This window comes from Salvelinus sp. IW2-2015, linkage group LG20 (genome assembly GCF_002910315.2).
Source record: "Salvelinus sp. IW2-2015 linkage group LG20, ASM291031v2, whole genome shotgun sequence".
In the NCBI taxonomy this organism is placed as follows: Eukaryota; Metazoa; Chordata; class Actinopteri; order Salmoniformes; family Salmonidae; genus Salvelinus; species Salvelinus sp. IW2-2015.
This window is the reverse complement of record NC_036860.1, coordinates 71,081,186-71,104,531: the sequence shown is the minus strand read 5'-3', so window position 1 is coordinate 71,104,531 and position 23,346 is coordinate 71,081,186. Positions and strand designations below refer to the sequence as shown.

Sequence of the window (23,346 nt, the reverse complement as noted above, 5' to 3'; positions counted from 1 at the left end):
TCAATAACATCTCCCCAACATAGTGGTCCTTAAGGGACGTGTTGCTGCTGAACGCATGTCCTTCCTTCGTCCTTTCATTGTGCTAAGTCATTTATAGATGTTAGATTAAAACCATATCACGTGACGTGGTCCTTTACAATCATATCTGGGATTGAAAATGGCAGCCGTTCTGAACTTGAGCACAGCACGCGACAAGAAGTCGCACCGATCCCTCCTGCTAATTGAAAGTTTTGCAAATGTTTTGTTGTCTGAGTAAGGGAAATGCTTTATATTAAGAGGACTCTGAGTATTTTGAAAGATGAGACATTGAGGATTATAATAAATACCGCTTTGATGTCATACAAGCAAGCCAAACACCTGTGCACTTCACATTTCCATAATCATAAAACTCAAGTCATATACAATGTCAACGTTTTTGATCACTATGTTTGATGTATAGTTACAAGATGACATGGCGTTATACCCCGTGTTGTTCTGAACAGAATGAGCCTATGTTTGTCTATTGTGAAGAAAATTTGCCATGGAACACGCACCTGAATGCACTCATGACTCCTTTCTACACTCTTAGAAAAAAAAGGTTCCAAAAAGGTTATTTGGCTGTCCCCATAGGAGAACCCTATTTGGTTCCAGGTAGAACCCTTTTTGGTTCTATGTAGAACTATTTTGGGTTCCATGTAGAACTTTCTGGGGAAAGTATTCCACATGGAACCCAATAGGGTTCTACCTGGAACCAAAAAGGGTTCTTCCAAATGTCTCCAATGGGGACAACCGAAGAACCCTTTTTTTCGAAGAGCATACGCGCACCAAAATTACGGTCTGTTTCTCTGAATTGCTTTAAGAAAGCCCTACACGGTAAGATAGTATTTTATAACTTATCTAGTCTAGCTTGGCAATAGAACAAGCTTCAAATGATGCCCACCTGACCCTGATTGTGATTTATAATGGTCTGTTTTTGGATTGTGTGAACAACAGTAATTGTGTGATGGCTGCGATGCAGGGTTGTGTTCCAGACACAGCTCCTCAACGGCACAGCTAGGAGAGCTCAGAAAAGCACCTTGTAGTTGACGACTCTTCTTTGAGTCATTAAAGTGCATTGAAATGACTTAGTAATTGAGCACACTTTGGAGAGGTGTGTGGCCACTTGAATACACCAGTTAGTCCTCTCACTCAAACCCTTGTAATGTGTTTGTCTTATGTTGCACCTACCCCACATTCTCCAAGAATATTCTTATCATATTACTGAATGTATCCAGAGTATTTTCGGATTTAATGTTAAATCACGTGAAATCCACAGTGTAATGTTTGGATTCTGTCTTGTGTCAGGGGAACTGTTGTGTCCTCAACTTTGGTCTAATAATTTCCCCATAATGACATTTTCCAAACCCTCTCATTTGCTACCATTCTTATGCATATGTTTTCATATTTCTTCCGTTATAAACATTTAAATGTAGCCCTATCCATATAGGTCCATTTTCACGAGTGTAAAGGGTTAAATAAAAGTCTGAATTTGTGGCAAAGAGATGGCATACCCAAAACTTCGGATTCCGTGTTTCAAAACGTACAAAAACGGACTTGAATGGTCATGGGCATTCAATATCAAAGAGATTTAGATTCTACAGAGCTTGAAAGATAGAATGATAGTCCTTGGAACATCTTACTACTGAAAGCAGTGTGAGTCACAATAAATCCCAACTGTACGACATTATAAGCGTCCTGAGACAGTGGTGATCTCACTGCTTCACCTTTGTTTCGCTCAGTCTGAGTGAAAGGGGATGTGAGGTAGGCTATGAACAGAATTCCGCTAGACAGCCACCTGATCTCATCTGACTGATCAACCCGCTCCTCTCTGACTTGTATGGGAACAGTCGGGGACAGAATCCTCAGAAAAGTAGGATGGACGCCAGAGCGAAAGTAATTGCTCAGCGTGTTAATTTAGTGGCTAAAATTGTTGACGGAAGTAAGTGGTCCGGCCTGGAATGGCCAGTCAGCATGTCTTTCTTTAACCTACGTTGACATTTTCAAAAACGCAAGCTATTCTTTATAAAGCACATAGTAAAAACAATTGAGTAAAAGTGGAATAGGAAATATAGATGGGCTTTGGACTTTCTACAACTCATTTGAAGGTATAACCCCGAGGAGAAATGACTAGCTGTACTGAGGTCAACTTAACTATATCACAAAGAGCAGGGCATACATTGAGGTAGTTTCTATTTAATAAAAAATCCTTCAGTCCAAATATGTGGGGATAAACAACGTGTGACAGATTCAGCAGTGGGAGGTGAGTAAGACTCAAAGTGTAAGGGCTGTCGCTCTCCTCATCCTCGGACGAGGAGAGGAGAGAAGGATCATCAGACCAAAATGCAGCATTAGGGAAATAAGCCATCTTTTATTTAACACGACGATGGCAACACGAAAAAACAAAACAAGAAAACGACGTAGACGAAACCTGAACATAAACTTACATAACTAAACGTAACACTTACGGACAGGAAACAGACTACATCGAAACGAAACGAACAACCGAACAGTCCCGTATGGTGCAAGACATAACACAGATACGGAAGACAATCACCCACAAACAAACAGTGAGAACACCCTACCTAAATATGACTCTTAATTAGAGGAGAACGCAAAACACCTGCCTCTAATTAAGAGCCATACCAGGCAACCAAAACCAACATAGAAACAGATAACATAGACTGCCCACCCAAAACACACGCCCTGACCATAAACACATACAAAAACAACATAAAACAGGTCAGGACCGTTACACAAAGACAGAAACAGAGACTGTTCCTGAGTACCCTAGGCCTACTAAACTAGTCACCTTTTAACCATACCCCCAAACCCAATCCACACAAATACATACTACACTCGAAACAAAGGCTATTTATCGTCCGCCTCAAGTGACTTTCCTTCCATTGTTCAGTACATTGCCATTGAGAGGAATATAGATGCTTAAACATGCATTGGAGGGCTATTTTTACTGTATAACGTGTCCACCATGTCAAGGGCACGTGTACCAGTCTGTAAGTACCAGTGGGCAAACAGATCCCTCGGTCAGATGAAAGACGTCTTGCTGCAATAAATGCGTCACATTCCCTCCTGCTATTTAATCCTGATTAGCATTTTTTTACTTCATTGTTGAACTTTTGTGCCTCTACGACTACAGTTACAGGCGTAATTACATTTTGGGTTGACAGAGTGCAAATGAAGATCCCTCTGCTTAAATGACTTTGTGGAGGAGGACTCAAAACACACATCACTCATTCAGCTTGGGTCTGCGCAACATTGTTAATTGGGAAAGAAATCAAATTTAGGACTTATCTATCAGTAGTTCTAGGTTTGTGTTTGTATTGTGTGTACCACTGAAAACCACTGTGATTTTAAATATAGTGGGTGTCTTTGCCCTTGGTTGCATATGACCTCACAGAACACTGCGTCCGTCCCACATCATCCCCCACTCTACCACAGACGCGCCAGACTTTAGGGCTAAACCAGGAAACTGTGACTTTTCCTGGGTTATTAATTTCCAACATGGCTGCCGCTATGACTCACCGCTTGATACAAACGCATCTTTAGAATAGATAATGCACATCCTTGACCTCTCCTGGAATCTATTCCCCATCCACGAAACATCATGCCTTAAGGAAAATACTCAAAACAGAGCGACCAGTATTCTCTGGTGCAATCTGCTGTTACATTGATGTGGCATGTAGTCAGGGGTGGTGCTCATACATAATGTATTACTAGCTGCGGTAATCACTCATGGGGAGTGACTATTGGAGGGCCATCAAATGGAGATGCTCTGCTACACATTTTTTGACCCCCTTCCCTTTGAAAAAAATCCACTTTAGGATAAGAATCCTTTCAGTAATGATAGCCTATACATCTACTAACTGCATCAAATGCAAATCGCCACTGTGGTCTCCGATATAATTTGCTTTGCAGTGAGCATGATGACATTTTAGGGTCAGGAAGGATTACTGTCTCCTAGAAACTTGACAGAAATGTCCTAATATGGAATTGTGTAACATAAAAGATGCATACTTCAAATAAAAGTAGATGAACGTAAAAGTAGATGAACATTTCAACTTCAAATATGCCAATAAAATTACAAAAGCCGCTACAAACAGATGCAAATATGTCAAAGGCATTCAGTACAGCAGAACTGCTAGGCTGTGCCATTGAGACAGAACTTCCCTCACACAGACTTTAACATGCAGTTATTTTCCTAAATACGATAATTTCTGAAATACATCCAGCAGAATTCAGTCATACACTTTGACCAAACCTCATTCAGCGTGTATAATACGTTAGTGTCTCTGTCCACTCCCCTGTACACAGTTCTGCTCTGCGTTTTTTAAGTGGTGGTTTGTGCCATGCCCTTCAATGACTCAAGGACAGCTTAATTAAGGCACAATAGAGGCAAGATATATCGCAACTTTCAATGTGGCATAATCTTTATTACAGCTGGCAAATTGTTCTTTGCTATCGTGTGTATTCTACTATCATTACAACACGTTTGCCCCATTAGCTTTAGTATCATTTGTGCTGCGGGAGCCTTGATAAACCCTTGTTGTCAAAGGTCAAAAGGTTATAGAAGGTTCACCCCTTCATCAGCTGCTATCTGTGTTTGATTGTACCCATTTCGATGATGAATTGTTGAAAAACAAAGGCTTTTGATTCAGAATAGTTGGCTATAAATTTCTCCTATTCCAGCACTAATTCTCAACAGCCTTGATAAAAATATGAACAATTTCATGTTAAAGTTGTTTCATTGTTATTACATTGCAATAACAATGTTTTGCGACATTTAAGTATGGTACTGTAGCTAACTGTGCTAACGGAGACGTGTGGGACTTGTTAGTACAGGTGAATGTTTCAAAAAGTATTCACACCTCCCTTGACTTTTTGCATAGTTTGTTGTGTTAAAAAGTGGGATTAAAATGTATTTAATTGTCATTTTTGGTCAATGATCTACACACAATACTCTGTAATGTCAAAGTGGAAGAAAAATTCTAACATTTATGAAAAATAAAACACTAATATATCTGAATTAGATATGTATTCACCCCCCCTGAGACAATACATGTTAGAAACACCATTGACAGTGTGAGTCTTTTGGGGTCTTTAAGAGCTTTGCACTCCTGGTTTGTACAATATTTGCACATTATTCTTTTTTTAATTCTTCAAGCACTGTCAAGTTGGTTGTTGATCATTGCTAAAAAGCCATTTTCAAGTCTTGCCATATATTGTCAAGCCGATTTAAGTCAAAATTGTAACTAGGCCACTCAGGAACCTTGTCATCTTGGTAAACAACTCCAGTGTAGATTTGGCCTTATACTAAATTAGGTAATTGTCCTACTGAAAGGTGGATTTGTCTCCCATTGTCTGTTGGAAAGAAGACTGAACCAGGTTTTCCTCTAAGATTGTGCCTGTGCTCAGCTGTATTCCGTTTATGTTTATCCTAAAAAACTCTGTAGTCCTGCCGATGACAAGCATACCCATAACATGATGCAGCCACCATCATGCTTGAAAATATGAAGAATGGTACTCAGTGATGTGTTGTGTTGAATTTGAATTCAGGACAAAATGTTAATTTCAATTTTTGCAGTATTACTTAACTACCTTGTTGCAAACGATGCATGTTTTGGAATATTTGTATTCTGTACAGGCTTCCTTCTTTTCATTCTGTCATTTAGGTTAGTATTGTGGAGTACAGTAACAACAATGTTGTTGATCCATCCTCATTTTTCTCATATCATAACCATTAAACGCTGTAACTGTTTTAAAATCACTATTGGCCTCATGGTGAAATCCCTGAGCCGTTTTATTCCTCTCCGGCAACTGAGTTAGGAAACATGCCTGTATCTTTGTAGTGAGTGGGTGTATTGATGCACCATCCAAAGCCTAATTAATTAATTTACCAAACTCAAAGGGATATTCAGCTCAGATAAAAAAAAAATTACACTACCATTCGGTGCCCTTCTTTGCGAGGCATTGAAAAACCTCCCTGGCCTTTGTGGTTGAATCTGTGCTTGAAATTCACTTCTCGATTGAAGGAGCTTACAGATAATTGTATGAGGGAATACTTATTGACTCAAGACATTTCAGCTTTTCATTTTTTTTTTATACATATCTAAAATGTTCTACAAACTAAATTCCACTTTCACATGATGGGGTATTACGTGTAGATCAGTGACACAAAATCTACTTTTAATCAATTTTACATTTAGGCTGTAAAACAACTAAATGTGGAAAAAGTAAAGGGGAGTGAATACTTTCTGAAGGCACTTTATATACATTACCACAGAATACTTTATATACATTACCATAGAATACTTTATATACATTACCACAGAATACTTTATATACATTACCACAGAACGCTACAGTACAGGAAAAAGCCTGTCAATGTAAATAAAGGTGTGCTGTCTAGGTCGGAGACGGAAGTCAAACACTCCTTTCCTCTGACGCAATCAGGGAGTTCCAGCTTGTGTTTTACTAAAATCCCTGTTTATGCGGGACACGTTGCATGGTAGGGAGGTGAACGCTGTTTTTCTCACTCTTAAACGTCCGTCATGGCATATACATGTGGTGAATATGAACGCGAAATACACGTGGTGAATATGAACGCTAAATACACGTGGTGAATATGAACTCTACATACACGTGGGGCTAAATAAAGCAACACAGGGAATCGAGGCACACAAAGCTTTAAGCAAAACGATACAAAATATACAGTAACTGGAATAAGAGAATGTTTTGCTAATTCTGCATTGGACACAGAGATGTCACTGGATATGTTATAAACCTGTATAAATAAAGTCACTACCTTACCAAGTAGGTACAAATTGGATGCATGTATTGCATTTATGGCTCTGCCTGTCAAGGACACAAGTAATGTTACTGATATTCAAGACAGTATAAAACACAATGTTCTATAGACTACTAATATGAGAGAGGTTGGCAATGCTATAGGCCTATACATAAAACAGTCCAGAAGAGTATCCACTTTGCAACTAAAATGACACTGTCTGCATTTAGACAGGCAACCCAATTCGGATATTTCACTAATTGGTCTTTTGTCCAATCAGATCAGCTCTGAGAAAGCACTGATATGAAAATATATGATGTGATTGGTCAAAGGATCAATAAGTGGTAACAAAAAAATGCAGCCATAAAACCAATTAAAATTTTAAAAAGCGCACACATTTTTTCTCTGAATAAATGTCTTGTGTCATGCAAAATGCTGGTGCCTTTACAGAAATGTTAAGGACATTGAGTGAGTGAAATCTTTTGGTCTTGGGAGAACAAATCAATAATAAGTGTGTGTGTGTGTGCGCGTGTGTCAATGATAGAGAGCAATATTAATTTTATGAGTAAGAAATTGCACTGACATCTCTGTAGCTTATAATGCTTAGAAATATGTTTTTGAATAAGAAAACTATGCCTTTTCAACCCCCAGAATGTGTCCCTTCTCAGCAACCCCTACCCCAATTATGTCCCTTCTCAGCAACCCCTACCCCAGTTTATAATCAATTACATTGGAACATATATTGTGCAGCAACGCACGCGCGCACCCTCAATCGAAGGTCTATCAGCCGATTCTTTGGCTTACACGGGAATAGTCGGTATAGACATGGTAAATATAGCCGGCCAATCTTTTGCTCACTCACACACGTAGCACATTCGGTAAAACCCGTGCAGACACGGCTTGCTCAGAGTAGGACGATGTAGCGCGCGACGTATACGTCACTGTGATGTTGACGATTACATAAAATGTAATTATTACCCAATCATATAACATCTGTTGCCAGAATTACGTGATATTCTATCACTATAATATAAATAATATTATTTCCATAGAGTTTAGACTGACGGTAGCGATTATTTATCCATTTCACTTCAGATGGCATAGATTATATCGGGAACGTGAGGGGCTTGGGTTGGGGATACAAAATCATAAATTACAGGTAAAGAAAGAACGAAAATCCGTCTCAGAGAGCAAGATAATCTACAAAAATGAGCACGTCTAATAAACGCTCTTATGGTTCGTTTGAACACGAAAGCATCATAACCGAGCGATTTTTGTAGCCTAGTCTCCTTGAATCTGCAGTGGGCAGTGAGGCAAGTGCCTAGTGTCTGACTGAGTATGGATCTAGCTGTGTTCAGCGTTTCAGTGGGAAGGCACAGAAGGAGGCACAGAATTCATGCAAGGTGAATCCGCTGACCAGGGGCTATCTCAGGAACGGTGGCACAATCACAATCATGTGCTATAATATTCACAGCGGTATAGCCTGTAATGGCTCCACATTTTGATATAATAATCACACACACGCTATAGGTATAGGTGCAGAGCGGTCCAGGCGTTTCCTCTGATATTTTATTGATCTCCAGACGTTGGAGGTTGGGCTACGCCAAAAAAGGCACGCATGCTTCGGGCCTCATATTGATTTGATTGCCTTGAGGATAGGAGACATTTGTTTTTCAATTAAACCTAGACAGACAAATTGCACAAATATATGACAGTGGCTATCCTTATGGCATACATCTAGTCACTGAATGTGTTGTAAACCAGTATGACTGTGGTTTTCCAATGCAGGGAAAAAATGAAACCCTGGTGCAGATCCTGCCATAGCATGGTGTCGCCAAAGCGAACCCAATTGAACCCTATAGACGCATAGTTGGGAGAGAGCTACAATTCTGTCCTCCTTGATCGAATTTGGGTCTAATACAAGCAATAATGTAAACTATACCCTATTATAGAGGCCAGTTATAACAAAATGTACAATCACATAATATGACCCCCCACCCCCACCGTAGTCGGCCCCGTCCCACTCGTATAGAAAGCTCTCTCCATCAACTATCTAGAAAAAGATAAATCCGATGGGCTGAGGCAATTCTGAACAAATATTTAGTTCTACCAAGGTTTGAATAACAATCCTTAACGGTGTTTGCAGGGATTGCTAGGCTAGGAGGACTATGGGCTAGGATAGCTTTCATCCACAGTATTTTACCACTGTTCTGGGTAGCTGTCCACCCAATAAGCATTCATAAGCTTATATTGATTTGGGTTATTTCTAGCAGTAGACTATCTATGGTAGATGAGTTTGTTTTATATGCTTGCCTGCCTGCAATGCTAATAGCCCTATACTATTTTCTCAAATCACTGCATTTTAACGGACCTTTAATAGAGAAGTCATATTTTTATCATGCTCACATTACGTGTATGATCATCAGTGCACGCATGCGGGCACCACTAGGCAATTGACACTGATGGGAAGACACATTCGAATGCGTAAAATATAAATGAATAGCCTAAAGATACCCGCCTCTGTATTTTTGGTAAGAACCGAAACCTCAGTGCACATATTTGTTATGTTTGCCGTGAGCTAGCGCTCAGCAAGGAGATGTCAGACGCTGACGCCCGATTGCGGTGAGGATTCGGAAGGGAGGAGAGAGTGGGACCAAGGGAGGAGGGCAGGAATGGTAGAAATATATAAGCTTACACTTCGTAGTTCTTGTGTACGATCCTTCATTGTTTCCCCGCCGTGCTGGCTAAAATATAATCGCCTGGGTTTTTCCGCCTCGTTGTCTTCTTATGTCTAAAGGTCCGACAATGTTATATTTTCTTCCAGTATTCAAATGAGGGGGTAGGCTATGAGTCTCCCCTGTGCGCTACCTTCTCTGTCTTTTTTTCCTTTCTCCAGTCCCCCCTCTACCGTGCTTGTGCGTCCTCCTTGGCGGTGCAGTGTCGCCCCGCAGCGCGCTCCGACTCCAGCAAACGAATGCGATACGAGCGCGGTACTGATGCTGCAAAAAAAAAAGGATGAAAAAAGAAGCGATGCGGAGGGATGGAACTCTGTGCGCACGCGCGGTCTCCATCTCTATCACTTTACCTGCTACCCCTCCCCCTCCGCCCTTTTTTCCCTTCGGTGTCTATCCGCAGCGCGTAATCGGTCGGCGCCCCATGCCAACACAGTGAACTGTAGTTTGTTTTAGGTGAATTAAAATAATTTGGTGAAATTCAGTCCACAAGCATGGAGACAGGGTAGGGCAACGGAAACGCCAGCCCCCCTTCCCAAAGGAGCGGTTTCCACAAGGGGCTCAGGGTGGTCTATAGTGGCGGGCAGAAGGAAGTGAGATAAATCAGAGGATGAGGTGATGTTACCCCCATTAAACCCGTTTTTTTATTTTTTATCGGAAGCCACCCACTTCAATGCACAAGAGCTCTATGTATGAGCTGTCCACCACAAACTGGCAAACGCCATCCCAATGACTGGAATAGAAGTCAGCTGTAGGTTAAAAGGCAATGTAGCCTAATGATTTAGAGAATTCAATAACAGACTTGACTTTCTGCTTTCAGACTATTTTACTGATAGGCCTAGATTTTGAAAACCTTAACATAGTTTTATACTTTATTTTTTTTACAGTTATTAGATTGTAATACATCTAGACCTGCATTATAATAGCCTATAACCTGAGGCAAATGCCATCAAAATTGTTTCGACATTTCAGATATCTTTGTTTAATTCAATTAGAATAGGCTACCGTGTTAGATTGCTTTATAAGTTTACATCTTGCGTCAAAGTTATTTTGTTGTATACTGTATTCAGTGGCCTTTCCCCCCAAACCAACAGGAGGGGTCATATTACTAAACATAACATGAATATGGTCTCCATTTCCTCACATGACAACTCATTTGATCAGAGTTGTGCACTTACATTCCATATTGACAGTATCCCTGAATGGCCCCTGACTGTTTGAGCATAGCCTACCGTAAAGGATAATCAATAATAGCTCCTAACATTATTCAATGCCTGTATTCAAGGAAATGTATGGACTTCATGTCCTAATAATGTGGATATATTGAAGCAACATCTCAAGACATCAGTCAGGAAGTTAAAGCTTGGTCGCAAATGGGTCTTCCAAATGGACAATGACCCCAAGCATACTTCCAAAGTTGTGGCAAAATGACTTAAGGACAATAATGTCAAGGTATTGGAGTGGCCATCACAAAGCCCTGACCTCAACTCTATAGAAAATGTGTGGGCAGAACTGAAAAAGCGTGTGCGAGCAATGAGGCCTAAAAACCTGACTCAGGTACACCAGCTCTGTCAGGAGGAATGGGCCAACATTCACCCAACTCATTGTGGGAAGCTTGTGGAAGGCTACCCAAAATGTTTGACCCACGTTAAACAATTGAAAGGCAATGCTACCAAATACTAATTGAGTGTATGTAAACTTCTGACCCACTGGGAATGTGATGAAGGAAATAAAAGCTGAAACAAATCATTCTCTCTACTATTATTCTGACATTTCACATTCTTAAAATAAAGTGGTGCTACTAACTGACCTAAAACAGGACATTTTTACTTGGATTAAACGTCAGGAATTGTGAAAAACGGAGTTTAAATGTATTTGGCTAAGGTGAATGTAAACTTCCGACTTCAATTGTATGTCATGCAGTGCCATCGTATATCCAGTAAGATCACTAATAAATTGTGCCAAGGTGCAGAGTCATTTCAAATAAGGATTTTATGATTGTGATCAACTCACGCTCTACTCTAATTTCCTTGGAAATGGCAGCATGCCCAGTGATGAACCAACAGTCTTGTACTGTATAACCCACCTTGATGTCTTCCATTTAGCTTGCATATAGTAGAAAGAAAAAAGCAACGAAGAGGCAGGGTTAAAACATAGCCAATAGAGTGGGGGTTCATCTCACTGAAAATGGGGTATATCCTGAAGGAGACCCTGATAGTCATTACATGTCACATACAGTATGCCTGTTTCACACTATAGGGCCGACCTGAACTATACCCTGCTGGCTCTGATCATTTCTTTTCACATTGTCCTGCAGCGTTGCAGTAACTATGGTGGATTCGTAACCAGTTCAGCCCAGTGCAGCTTGGCTCGGCACAGTTTGGCTCAGCTTAGTTTGGCTGAGTAGTGTGAAATAGATAGAGTAATGAAATCCCATTGTGCACATTGCTTGTTTAAACTGATGCCATCGGGGTAACTTGTTCTTATCACTTCTAAGAAGTTCCCAGCTGTCCTCACAAAACCAGGCCTCGGAGTTAAGGCCTACAATTGCAATAAAAAACCCATGATCTGGAGGTAGTTGAGATTATACATGTCGTTTACACCACAAATATCTCTGCACTTTAAGTGCACTTTAAGTGCTCCCTTCAAAAAGTCATAACATTTTACTCCAGGAATTCGTCTTGAGAGGTGATTATCCTTTTCCAAATAATCACCCATTGTAATTAGAATTCTAAACTGTCATCACCAAACCCTTGAATTTCATGAACACATTATCTTATGTGAAGTTAATGTGATAACATGTGGCAACATATAAAGCAACATGTGATAACATGAAGCTGCACATGTGAAAACGTGATCACATGTGAAGTGTTCCTAAAACATGATTTCATGTGAAATCATGTGATTGTACACGTGTGAAATATTTTTGCTTCTCTGTAAAAGTCATTCAGGGCCAAATCCTACTGTAACTTGATAACCATGAATAACTTGAATTCTCATGTCTACCATTGACCCCAATAACATGGTTTACATAAAAGTCTGGGTTAACGCATGTATATTCAGCCCACAGGTAGGATTCAGCCCACAAGTATCAAATTATTCAGTAGTCAAATAATCACTGGCACCATGATAGGCCTACTCAATTTATTGAATGACAGTACAAGCAGAAAATAGAAAATTCAATGATCAAATGTAATTTTCATTAACAAAGTTCAAACAAATGTGAAAGGAAAGGAACATAATTATACAGAAAAATTATAAATACAGTGAAAACTAAATGTAAGTGACGTACTGTATGTAAGGCACATTTGCTTTCTCAGCTGTTGCCAAGTGTCATGTCAGGTGAGGAATGTGGTCATATTTCTGTTACCTTCGTCTAATGCAGAGGATGGGTCCCAAATGGCACCCCATTCCCTATATAGTGCACTACTTTTGACCAGAGCCCTGTGGGCCCTGGTCTAAGGCAATGCACTATAAATGGAATAGGATGCCATTTGCAACCATCCAGAGTGATGCATCCAGAGTCAGTGGTCTCACCCACTTCATCTGGGTGGCAATGAATCAGAAAAAGCACTTGGGTAATGTTCCCCTTCAAGCAGGCCTCAAGTAGACCTAAAATCCCTCCTTTCACATTACTTTCAATAAGTTTTTTTTCGTGTGTCACAGTTATACGAGTAATACTGAAACCCCAACTATTTGGATGTATCAGACATTACATAGAATTGTAAAAAAAAAAAAAAAAAAAGGTCAATATTGAGAAATAATTTAGTTTTGTGACAGAAAGAAAAACGATACGAATGTAGAGGCAACCCTGAAGCAATGAATCATTTTATCACCTTGGAAAGGAAGACCGAGCTTCTCAACGCAAGCTAATTGATTGACCTATAGATTGAATTAATTTTTTAAAACTGATTTACCATTAGCCTCATGTAACAAAGGTGAAGCAGAGAGAAAAGTGCAAAGGACCGTCTGGCGTGTCGTGTGTTGTTGCGGCCTTATGCTCCACAGGGAGTAAATAGTCCTGTGTGGCTCAGATGTCAAGAGCATTGGTTAGAGGGTTGTGGGTTTGATTCCCGCTGGAGGTCACATACTCTGAAATATATGCACTGTACTGTAAGTTCTTTTGGAAAAAAGCATCTGCTAAATGGCATATATTATTATTCTATTATAATTAAGTAACTAATTTAACATGAACGGCACAGGTCCTGTTTCGTTTACTGTGAGAACCCTGGAAGAGGGTGGGTAACGTCTCTGTCTCTCTGTCCCAGTCATGGATGTAACTCAGCCTACCCTGGGACCCAGGCGAGGGGGAATACTGATCACAGAAGACTCCTTTAAGGCTGGGGCCACAAACCACAGACAGGGACACATAAATCGTACCGTGTTTCAACTTGAAACTTTGGTTGACGTTCATGCCCCTTTGAGGGGTTATGGAGCCCTTTCCTAGCAGGTCATCGTTCCATCAGTGGTCGCGTCCCACACCTCAAAGTTCAAGGCTCTGTTAGGGAACACATAGAGTGGGTGAATGAGAGAGAGAGCACTCTAAGTAAGAGCAGTGGTAATACACCAAATATTCACAATGCTGGCTAAAGGGAAAAAAATTCTAAATGTTTTTTTTTTTTTTTTACTCTTACAAGGTTTTATAGAATAGGGAGCATAATTAGCAAACTGGAAACTACCCTGGAGATCCCACCGACAAAGACAGAGAGCCCAAGACACCCTTAACATATGTCTTGCTGCTCCACTTATTCCTTTGTACAGGAAGCCTATACATAGTAACCCTCAAGAGACGGATATGACTATTTAACATAAAAATTGAACAAAAAACTCAGTCTACTTTTCAAATCCACCGTTCCATACTGAATCCTGTAGTTCCAGTCGGGGAAGTCATTGTTCCAGATCACAGGAGTGGAACCGCCTCGCTTTCCGTAGAAGACCTTGACGTAGCCATCTGTCTTAGATAAGTTGTCGCCCCAGAGCCCCGTAGCTCGGACCACCGTCACATTCATCCTGGCCACGCCCGGTTTACCGGGTCAGCAGTTGGAGTCCACGTTCCTGTGACCGCTACACTTACAGATTCAGTCTTTGTTGCGTCTCCCCATCTTGCAAGCAGAAGGGCAGGAGGTGGGCACAGCGTACTTCTGGATGTAGTCTCTGATGGCATTGCGCTGGTTGGCCTTTTAAGGATGGGTTTGTCTCTGGCCAGGAAGTGCAGGAGCTGAGCTGGTAAGAGACCACACCAGGGACCTTCTTCAGGGACTTCAGCCAGGTTTTATAACCAGACACCCTTGAAAACCAGACACCCTTGATGGTGCCACTGGCTTCCACCCCCAGACAGTTGCTGACAGAATGGAGGGAGAGGCCACTCATGGCCATCTCACAGGTGCGTATGGCTATGGTGGAGTGCACCCGGCCCCCCAAGTTCACCTTGCGGATGTAGTGGGTGCCATAGACGGAGATGAAGTGGCTGTAGGCAGGGCCGGTCTTGTGAGTGTACATGCAAAGGAGGTTTTTTAGGGAGTCCTGAAACTCCCGGCTCAGGGGAGGTTGGGTTCGGAGGCGGAAGCTAAGGACAGGGAGAGAGGTATGAGGAATGAAAAAAGCTTCAACAACATGGAGAACACTGTTTTTTTCCGTATACAATCTATATCAATTTCTGTAGGCTTTTTTTTTTGCTTTAGACTGCATTAATTTACATGCTATGGCACTAAAATCTAAATCTTGACTCACGTGTAATATTTGCATTTGAAATCATGGCTGGTGAAAGAGAACTTGTCTTTGGTGGAGTGGTCTCTGGCGAACATGGCAGTTTTGGAGTGTGTGCCTCCAACAGCAACCCCAGCAATGCCCTTGATTCCCAGGCCAACCTTCCAGCTGACGCTGGCACAGTTAGTGGTCTCCTTCAGAACGGAGCTGCTCGACTCGTACATCTGGCTGCTGATGCTCCGACGACACGTCACCTTTGTGCGCCAGTCCAGTGCGGAGAGCGGTAACTTCTGGACCTGGTTGTCCATCAGAGTGTTGGTGCACAGGGTGCAGTTACCGTCGTGCCCACCCACCATGAACTTCCGCACATCCACCACAAAGGCGCCGGAGGTCTGCATCTTGACGATGTCAAAACCCTCTCCGGCCAGGTTGTGACCGGGGACGAACGGAGCCTTCTGGCAGTCGGTGAAGGAGCCAGTGTGGCAGCCGTGACACACAGGGAGGAAGAGGAGGAGGTAGAGTAGAAGGTTGACAGGCATTGCAGGTGCTGGGAAGAGAGAAAATTGGCAAATGTGGTGTGACAAAGGCAGGGGATAGACAGAAAGAATTTAATGAGGGATTTTTGAAATAAAGTTATTAAAAGATTTTGCAATTGCCATCCCAATGGGCAAAGACGTCACATCAACATCACAACAATTTACTAAATTTGGGTGTAATATTAAAGGACAGAAATAAATAAAAAACGTCTCAGGTCACTGTGAAATCCACATGGAAGTTCGTTCAGGCATTCCAAGATTTGTATTTTCCACATTGCCTTGAAAAGGTCACTAAAGTTAATGAATTGGAAAACAATATAACAAAGATCATACATTGGATATAAGAGGAGTTATTGATGCAAACATCTTGGATTCAGATCTAAATCCAAGCAAAGAAAACTGGTTGACATTTAATGGGAAGATTTTGCTGTACATATGAGAGAATAATTTTGATAAAGTATATCTTTAAAAAATATATATAGTAATTTGAGGAACAAATGAATTATTATTTGATTTACTGAGCCTCCATCATATCCTAAAGAGGACTTTTTTACTAAAAAATAAATAACGATTTAGTACTAGTATTGTTTTCTATCTCTCAATTTCTCCATACCGTGCAACAATGATTACAGTATTCATACTCCACTGACTGAATGGCTATCTCATTTGAACTGTCTTTGAGAATCCAAATAACTAAACCTTATATTAGGCAGTATGTCCTTTTGGACAATCGAGCTCTTTCAATTCTTTGGATTGTGAGTAGTTGTCTTATTGACTGTTGGAAATAGTCAAGTGAGTTAACAATAGTTCATGGGTTCACAATAGTGACTATATGACCATCTTGTAGATGAAGAACAACATTATGAACTGAAATTCAGAGTAACGTTACTTCCTTTCGAATATGAAAAGCGAGGTCTTTATATCCAGTGATGATTCATAAAATATGTACATTGAGTGTCAGGGAAACAACAATAGTGAGTTTTCTACAAGAGGAATGCGATCAAATTATTTGGACTCACCTTACACAGAGACGTTGGTATTTCGAGGTGTAATACATTGGACAGGACAACAGGAAAACTATCTTTATATACCAACATACAGTATGTCAAATGGGGAGTGGCTAACAGAGATATACCAATGTATGGAGTAGTCTGTGACAAACCAAACAACCAACTAAGCACAAACTCTCTCTCACACGCACGTTGTCACAACCTCTCTAACACCCAAATATACCCATACACACAACACAAATACAAAGGACAGGCATACTTCATTTAAAAAAAACGTTCACTTCACTGCTTTATTTAGCCTTACTTAGTTTGACAATTTCCCATTGACAGACCAGAAAAATAGTTCTGACACACACTCTTTCTTGTTCCTTCTAACTGCATATTTGTATGACAGTCCCAGCCCTGAACATTGAGAGTTCGATCAGGCCCTCGGTTTTTTATCTGATGAAAAATGAATGCTTAGAAGTATAAAACCAGACGTGCCACATTTACATTAATGTTGCGTCTTTCATGATACCTTTGTAGTGTGCACATCAGTAACTGTTATTTTCCAATCCATTGCACTATGCACTATCGCTCCACCATTTCCTGGTTGCTAAAACTCTAGTAGTTTGCCAAATTTCAGTTTATGTGACAAAATAAGCTGGTATAGTGTAGAGAATCATTGTACCATGATAGAGGCATCACTACAGACCCTGGTTCGATTCCAGACTGTATCACAACCGGCCGTGATTGGGAGTCCCACAGGGCGGTGCACAAATGGCCCAGCGTCGTCCGTGTTAGGGTTTGGCCGGGGTAGGCCGTCATTGTCAATAAGAATTTGTTCTTAAAACCTCTAACGAGTCACCCTCCCGGATCCGGGATCCTCCTCATCAAAAAAGCTGACTAGCATAGCCTAGCGCGACAGGGATATAATATAATTTTCATGAAATCACAAGTCCAAAACAGCAAATGAAAGATAAACATCTTGTGAATCCAGCCATCATTTCCGATTTTTAAAATGTTTTACAGCGAAAACACAATATGTATTTCTATTAGCTAACCACAATAGCAAAAGACTCAACCGCATATTTTCACAATTTTTCTACCGCATAGGTAGCTATCACAAAACCGACCAAATAGAGATATAATTAGTCACTAACCAAGAAACAACTTCATCAGATGACAGTCTTATAACATGTTATATGAAAATGTGCATATTTGAGGTATAAATCATAGTTTTACATTGCAGCTACCATCAAAAATATCACCAAAGCAGCCAGAATAATTACAGAGAGCAACGTGAAATACATAAATACTTATCATAAAACATTTATGAAAAATACATGGTGTACAGCAAATGAAAGATAAACATCTTGTGAATCCAGACAATATTTCCGATTTTTTAAGTGTTTTACAGCGAAAACACAATATATATTTATATTAGCTCACCACAATAGCCAAACACACAACGCCATTTATTCACCGTAAAGATAGCTTTCACAAAACCCACAAATAGAGATAAAATTAATCACTAACCTTTGGACAACTTCATCAGATGACAGTCTTATAACATCATGTTCTACAATACATTTATGTTTTGTTCAAAAATGTGCATATTTAGAGGTACAAATCCTGGTTTTACATTGTGAATATGTAGCTATGATGCACCAAATTGTCCGGAGATATTTTGGACAGTCACGTAATCTAACCAAAGAACTCATCATAAACTTTACTAAAAAATACATGTTGTACAGCAAATGAAAGCTACACTGGTTCTTAATGCAACCGCTGTGTTAGATTTAAAAAAATAACTTTAGTACAACATACAGCATGCAATATTGTGAGACAGCGCTCACCTATTCTCCGCCTTGTTGGAGCCAACATATTCCACAAAAATACGAAATAACATCATAAATATTCTCTTACTTTTGATGATCTTCCATCAGAATGTTGTGCAAGGAGTCCTAGTTCCAGAATAAATCGTTGTTTTGTTTTAGAATGTCCATTTCTTCTGTCGAATTAGCAACTTTGGCTAGCCATGTGGAGGGCACATGTCCACAAAAAATCTTTGCGCCTGGAACGAAAAATTCCCAATAAACGTCGAATAAACTGGTCAAACTCGGTTGAAAATCCTACTTTATGATGTTCTTCTCATGTGTATCCAATAAAATCAGAGCCGGAGCATTTCGTTGTGTATACCTAACGCTTTTCAGAAGACAATGTGAGGTTCCCCGGCGCCCAGTTGAAAACCGACAAAAGAGCGGACCTGTCACTCCAAAAGCTCTTATTCGGTCTCAGATCAAGCTAGACACCCCATTCAACATTCTACTGCCTGTTGACATCTAGTGGAAGGCGTATGAATTTTCACTTCCTGTCTGGAAGTTTGCTGCCAAATTAGTTCTGTTTTACTCACAGATATAATTCAAACAGTTTTAGAAACTTCAGAGTGTTTTCTATCCAATAGTAATAATAATATGCATATTGTATGATCTAGAACAGAGTACGAGGCCGTTTAATTTGGGCACGATTTTTTTCCCAAAGTGAAAACAGTGCCCCCTATTAAGAAGAAGTTTTAACTAACTTGCCTAGTTAAATAAAGGTTAAATAAAAAAGGACATAACAATGGCTAACTGTGAACGTTTGCACCTTCTCACAAAGCAACAGTCTTGCGTGACGCAGTTGTTGATTCTGCTCGCCACAAGTCTTAAGGATCACACTCCTGATGGAACCAAAATAACACTAGAGCTTACATTAACATCAAACACTGGCGGTCCACTGGTGTGGGGGTAAGTCTCAATGGAAAAGCACCATTAGTTATGGGGTACAACTTGTTTTCAGAGAAACAACATTTCCATCGGCTCATTGTAGCAGCTGTGATGCTGGTACAGTAGAGATAGGAGTTTCATTGTTAGATTCCAAAATGGTTGTTTTGTTTATTTACTAGGCCTAGTTGTGTAGTTGTAGTAGTAGAAGTAGTAGTGGTAGTATTAGTTGTACTAGTAGTATAAATAACTACAGTCGACACATTGCTTGGGTATATTTGTAAGAGTGTAACTGTGTGTGTGAGAATTTGCATGCATGTGTGTACAGAGCAGCTTCAGAGGTGTTGAAAGGAAAGGAGACAAATAGATGACTCGGCAGAAAAGTTGGAAAAAGTCACACCTCTCAAATGGCTCTGCCGAGACGGCACATTCTCTTATAACAGAAAGAGGAACATAGATCCCTTTTTTTTATAGCAACTCAGTCAAAATAAGCTTAATCTGCTTGTCTTTACTTCTCACTTCACCCCAAAAAGTCGGTCAACGGACAAATTGCCTGCCAGCATGGTTTTTGCTGAGCACGCTGCAATAAGTGTCGCATGTTACTGTCTGCTTGGTCTGGGTTGAACGAGGGTGTGGGTTTCCATGTTTCCATGTCCGTCTACTGTAGTCTGTCTGTTGCAGTGGTGGTTATTCGTATGTAGCCTAGTAAAATGGGTTGTTCAACCCTTTAGTTGGGGGGGGGGAGCTTGTCAGGTTCTATGATGATACAAGACTGATGATTGAAGACCTCAAAGACTTCCAAATGTACAGTATATAAGCTCAATTCAATTTCAGACCACAATGTTGTAAGCAATTCAAAATATGAACTACATATGCACCACAGCCCTTGCCATGGAACTAATTAACGCTACATTTTTCGCACAGGAGAATCCTCTAACCGTCTGAGCAGCTAGAGGAAATCCCAGATACTTACATGGCTTGAGATACGACCTCAGCAGATTTACAATAAATATGTATATTTATAAACGTACATATTTTTTGTTAGATGTGCTGTAATTAAAGGTAAATTATGTTTCATTTTTGGTTACAGATTAAACCGAGATCCGAATTTGACATGTAAGCAGCAGGCCTCTGAGAGATCAAATTATGTTCAGTCTAACCGGGCAGGATGTGGAGGCGTAAGGGGACTGATGACAGACATGTAGATTTACTGTTTCAGTTTCAGGCGGAAGCCAAGCCATCAAACAATGTCACAGAATTCCAAAATAAAGGCCAGGGCCTGGTGCCCACTGCAGTACTTTACCGACAACTCAGCACTCTGCGCGAGACGCTGCGAAGACAATGAAATACACCAGGAAGTGAATGGAAAAGTCCAGAATGAGACTTTTATTCTTAGTTCTTCAACATGGGTTCAGATCAGATAAATCCCTGATACTGCTATGATGATGTACTATTTCACATAGTCATGGCAGAAATGGGATGCTATAAAAAAAAAACTTAGTCTCGTTGGATTTCTTCCAAAACGATGAGACAGCAAGCCAGGAGACGAGGGAGAATTGTATTGCCGTCTTCAGAAAGGGGACGAGAATGGGAGAATTCAGAACTGTTCATTTGTGACCGTGCAAGATGGAACAATGCCTTTGCCTTGAAAATAATACTTCTCATGTGAATGGCTCAAAAAGAATGAGCTGAAATTTAAGATATATTTTTTTAAAGCCCTATATCCGAATAACAATTAGTGATTGTAAACACCAAATTAGGGCCTCAACATACTTGCCTAATCCCTTATCACCTCTCCACAGTATAGTTACAGGCCAGCTGGACCCACAATGCACTGCAACACGTTACGCTTAACTGACCATTGGGCCAATTGTATGTGTGGGTGAAATGGTGTTATATTGTCCCATTACAGCTCCCCGGCACGCCTCCTTGGTCACAGTCATTCTTTCCATCCCTCCTCTCCTCTTGAAATGGTGTTATATTGTCCCATTACAGCTCCCCGGCACGCCTCCTTGGTCACAGTCATTCTTTCCATCCCTCCTCTCCTCTGGCCCTTCAAGTCAAAAGTCCACTGAGTCATAATGCTGCAGGCCCTGCTCCCCCTAGAGGCCAAAGAGGGCAAAGACACGTTTCCAATTTAGATGGAAATTGTGGTGTCCATTTCATGTTTGATTAGCAAGGGCATTTTATCCGGGTTTTTCTTTTTGGCAACTCACAGAAACAGAAATTCTTGCTTCCTTAAAAGCTATTGACACCAGGAAGTCATTAGGGGCTGACAATTTGGTCCCGTCTTTGCTTACGTATGCAGCACCCACCATTGCTGGCTCAGTAACACACATTTTTTATTTAACTTTAGTATCAGGAAATATTCCAAAAGTGTGGAAAGAAGCTTTTGTATTGCCACTCAACTCCATAAGGGTGGGGATCGTAGTGATCTCGATAATTATCGACCCACTTCCAGGCTCCCTTGTCTTGCGAAATTCCTAGAATCATTGGTCAACAAACAGCTACGTTATTATCTGTCTGTAAATGGTGTTCTTAATGTTAATCAATCCGGATTCAGACCTGAACATAGCACCACTACGGCTACCATGCATGTTGTAAACGATATTGCAAATGCAAAAAGAAAGAATTGGGCTCCATGTTTGTCAACTTGTCAAAAACTTTTGATACTGTAGACCATGTTATTCTGTTGAGTAAGCTGTCCCTGGTAGGGTTGGGTACTGATGCTTGCCGATGGTTTGATAATTATCTCAATGACAGAACTCCGGCCATCAAGGTAGATGGAGTTCCTTGAATTACATAAAGGGGTGCCCCTTTCCTCGGCCCACTACTGTTTACAAACGATATAAATAACATTGGTAATGCTGTAAAAACAAAATCTATTCATTTGTATGCAGATGATATAGTGTTGTATTCCATTGCTCCATCAGTCGGATAGGCCTTTTCAAATTTGAAATCAGATTTTCTAGCACTGCAGTTGTCAATATTGGACCTAAAGTCAGTGCTAAATGCAAACAAAACAAAAGACAGATCTAAATGAACTTGTAATGACAAGTTTGAACGTTACACAAATTGAGCGAGTTCCTTCCCGACAAATGTCTTCGTATCTGGCGTGAGAGAAAACTGTCATTAAAAACAAAACATGTCACTGAGCTGGTGAAGAAGGTGACGTTCAAGGTTGGTTTATTTTACAGAAACAAAGCATGTCTGACTTTTGTCAATAGGAAGGAAATTGTCCATTTTGATTACGGGGGTATTATCTATATGCATGCAGCAGCATCTGGACTTAAACCGCTAGATGCTGTTTTCCATTGTGCCCTTGGGTTTATTACTGGTGATGCTTATAGAACTCACCATTATGTTTTTATCAAAAAGTGGGTTGGACCTCTTTGTATGTAAGGAGAGAGCAGTATTCTCTTGTGTTTATTTACAAAGCACTTATGCAGAAATGTCCTTTGTATCTATCATCATTCATTCAATTTAGACTTAGAAATTACCAATCCCGGTCACAGGCTTGGATGACACTGGAGGCCCCTTCAGTCTCCATAGAGTTGGTTTTAATTTTTTCCCCCTTTATGAGGAACAACTCATAAAGGATCTCTGAAATGAGATGTTCTGGTCCCCCTTGGTCAGCTCAGAGAAATTATTAGAGACCTATGCTGGTAAATGTGTCAGTTTTTCTTAATATGTTTGGTAATTCTGTATATTGTATGTTGTACAGTGCATTCAGAAAGTATTCAGACCCCTTCCCTTTTTCCACAATTTGTTACGTTACAGACTTATTCTAAAATCGAT

The 23,346-nt window shown here is 40.5% G+C and overlaps 1 protein-coding gene and 1 pseudogene across 1 annotated transcript in view; both read right to left on the bottom strand.

Annotated features, from left to right (window-relative positions):
• The window catches only part of LOC111981562 (syntaxin-1B-like), a 46,382-nt gene extending 36,562 nt beyond the window's left edge, over positions 1 to 9,820 (bottom strand). The window contains exon 1 of the mRNA XM_024012886.2: positions 9,516 to 9,820. Coding sequence (XP_023868654.1) covers positions 9,516 to 9,545 — 30 coding nt within the window. The 5' untranslated portion in view covers positions 9,546 to 9,820. The remainder of the gene's footprint in view (positions 1 to 9,515) is intronic.
• Positions 9,821 to 13,285: 3,465 nt separating this feature from the next.
• Positions 13,286 to 16,843, bottom strand: LOC111981515 (perforin-1-like; annotated as a pseudogene).
• Between the last annotated feature and the right edge of the window lie 6,503 nt (positions 16,844 to 23,346).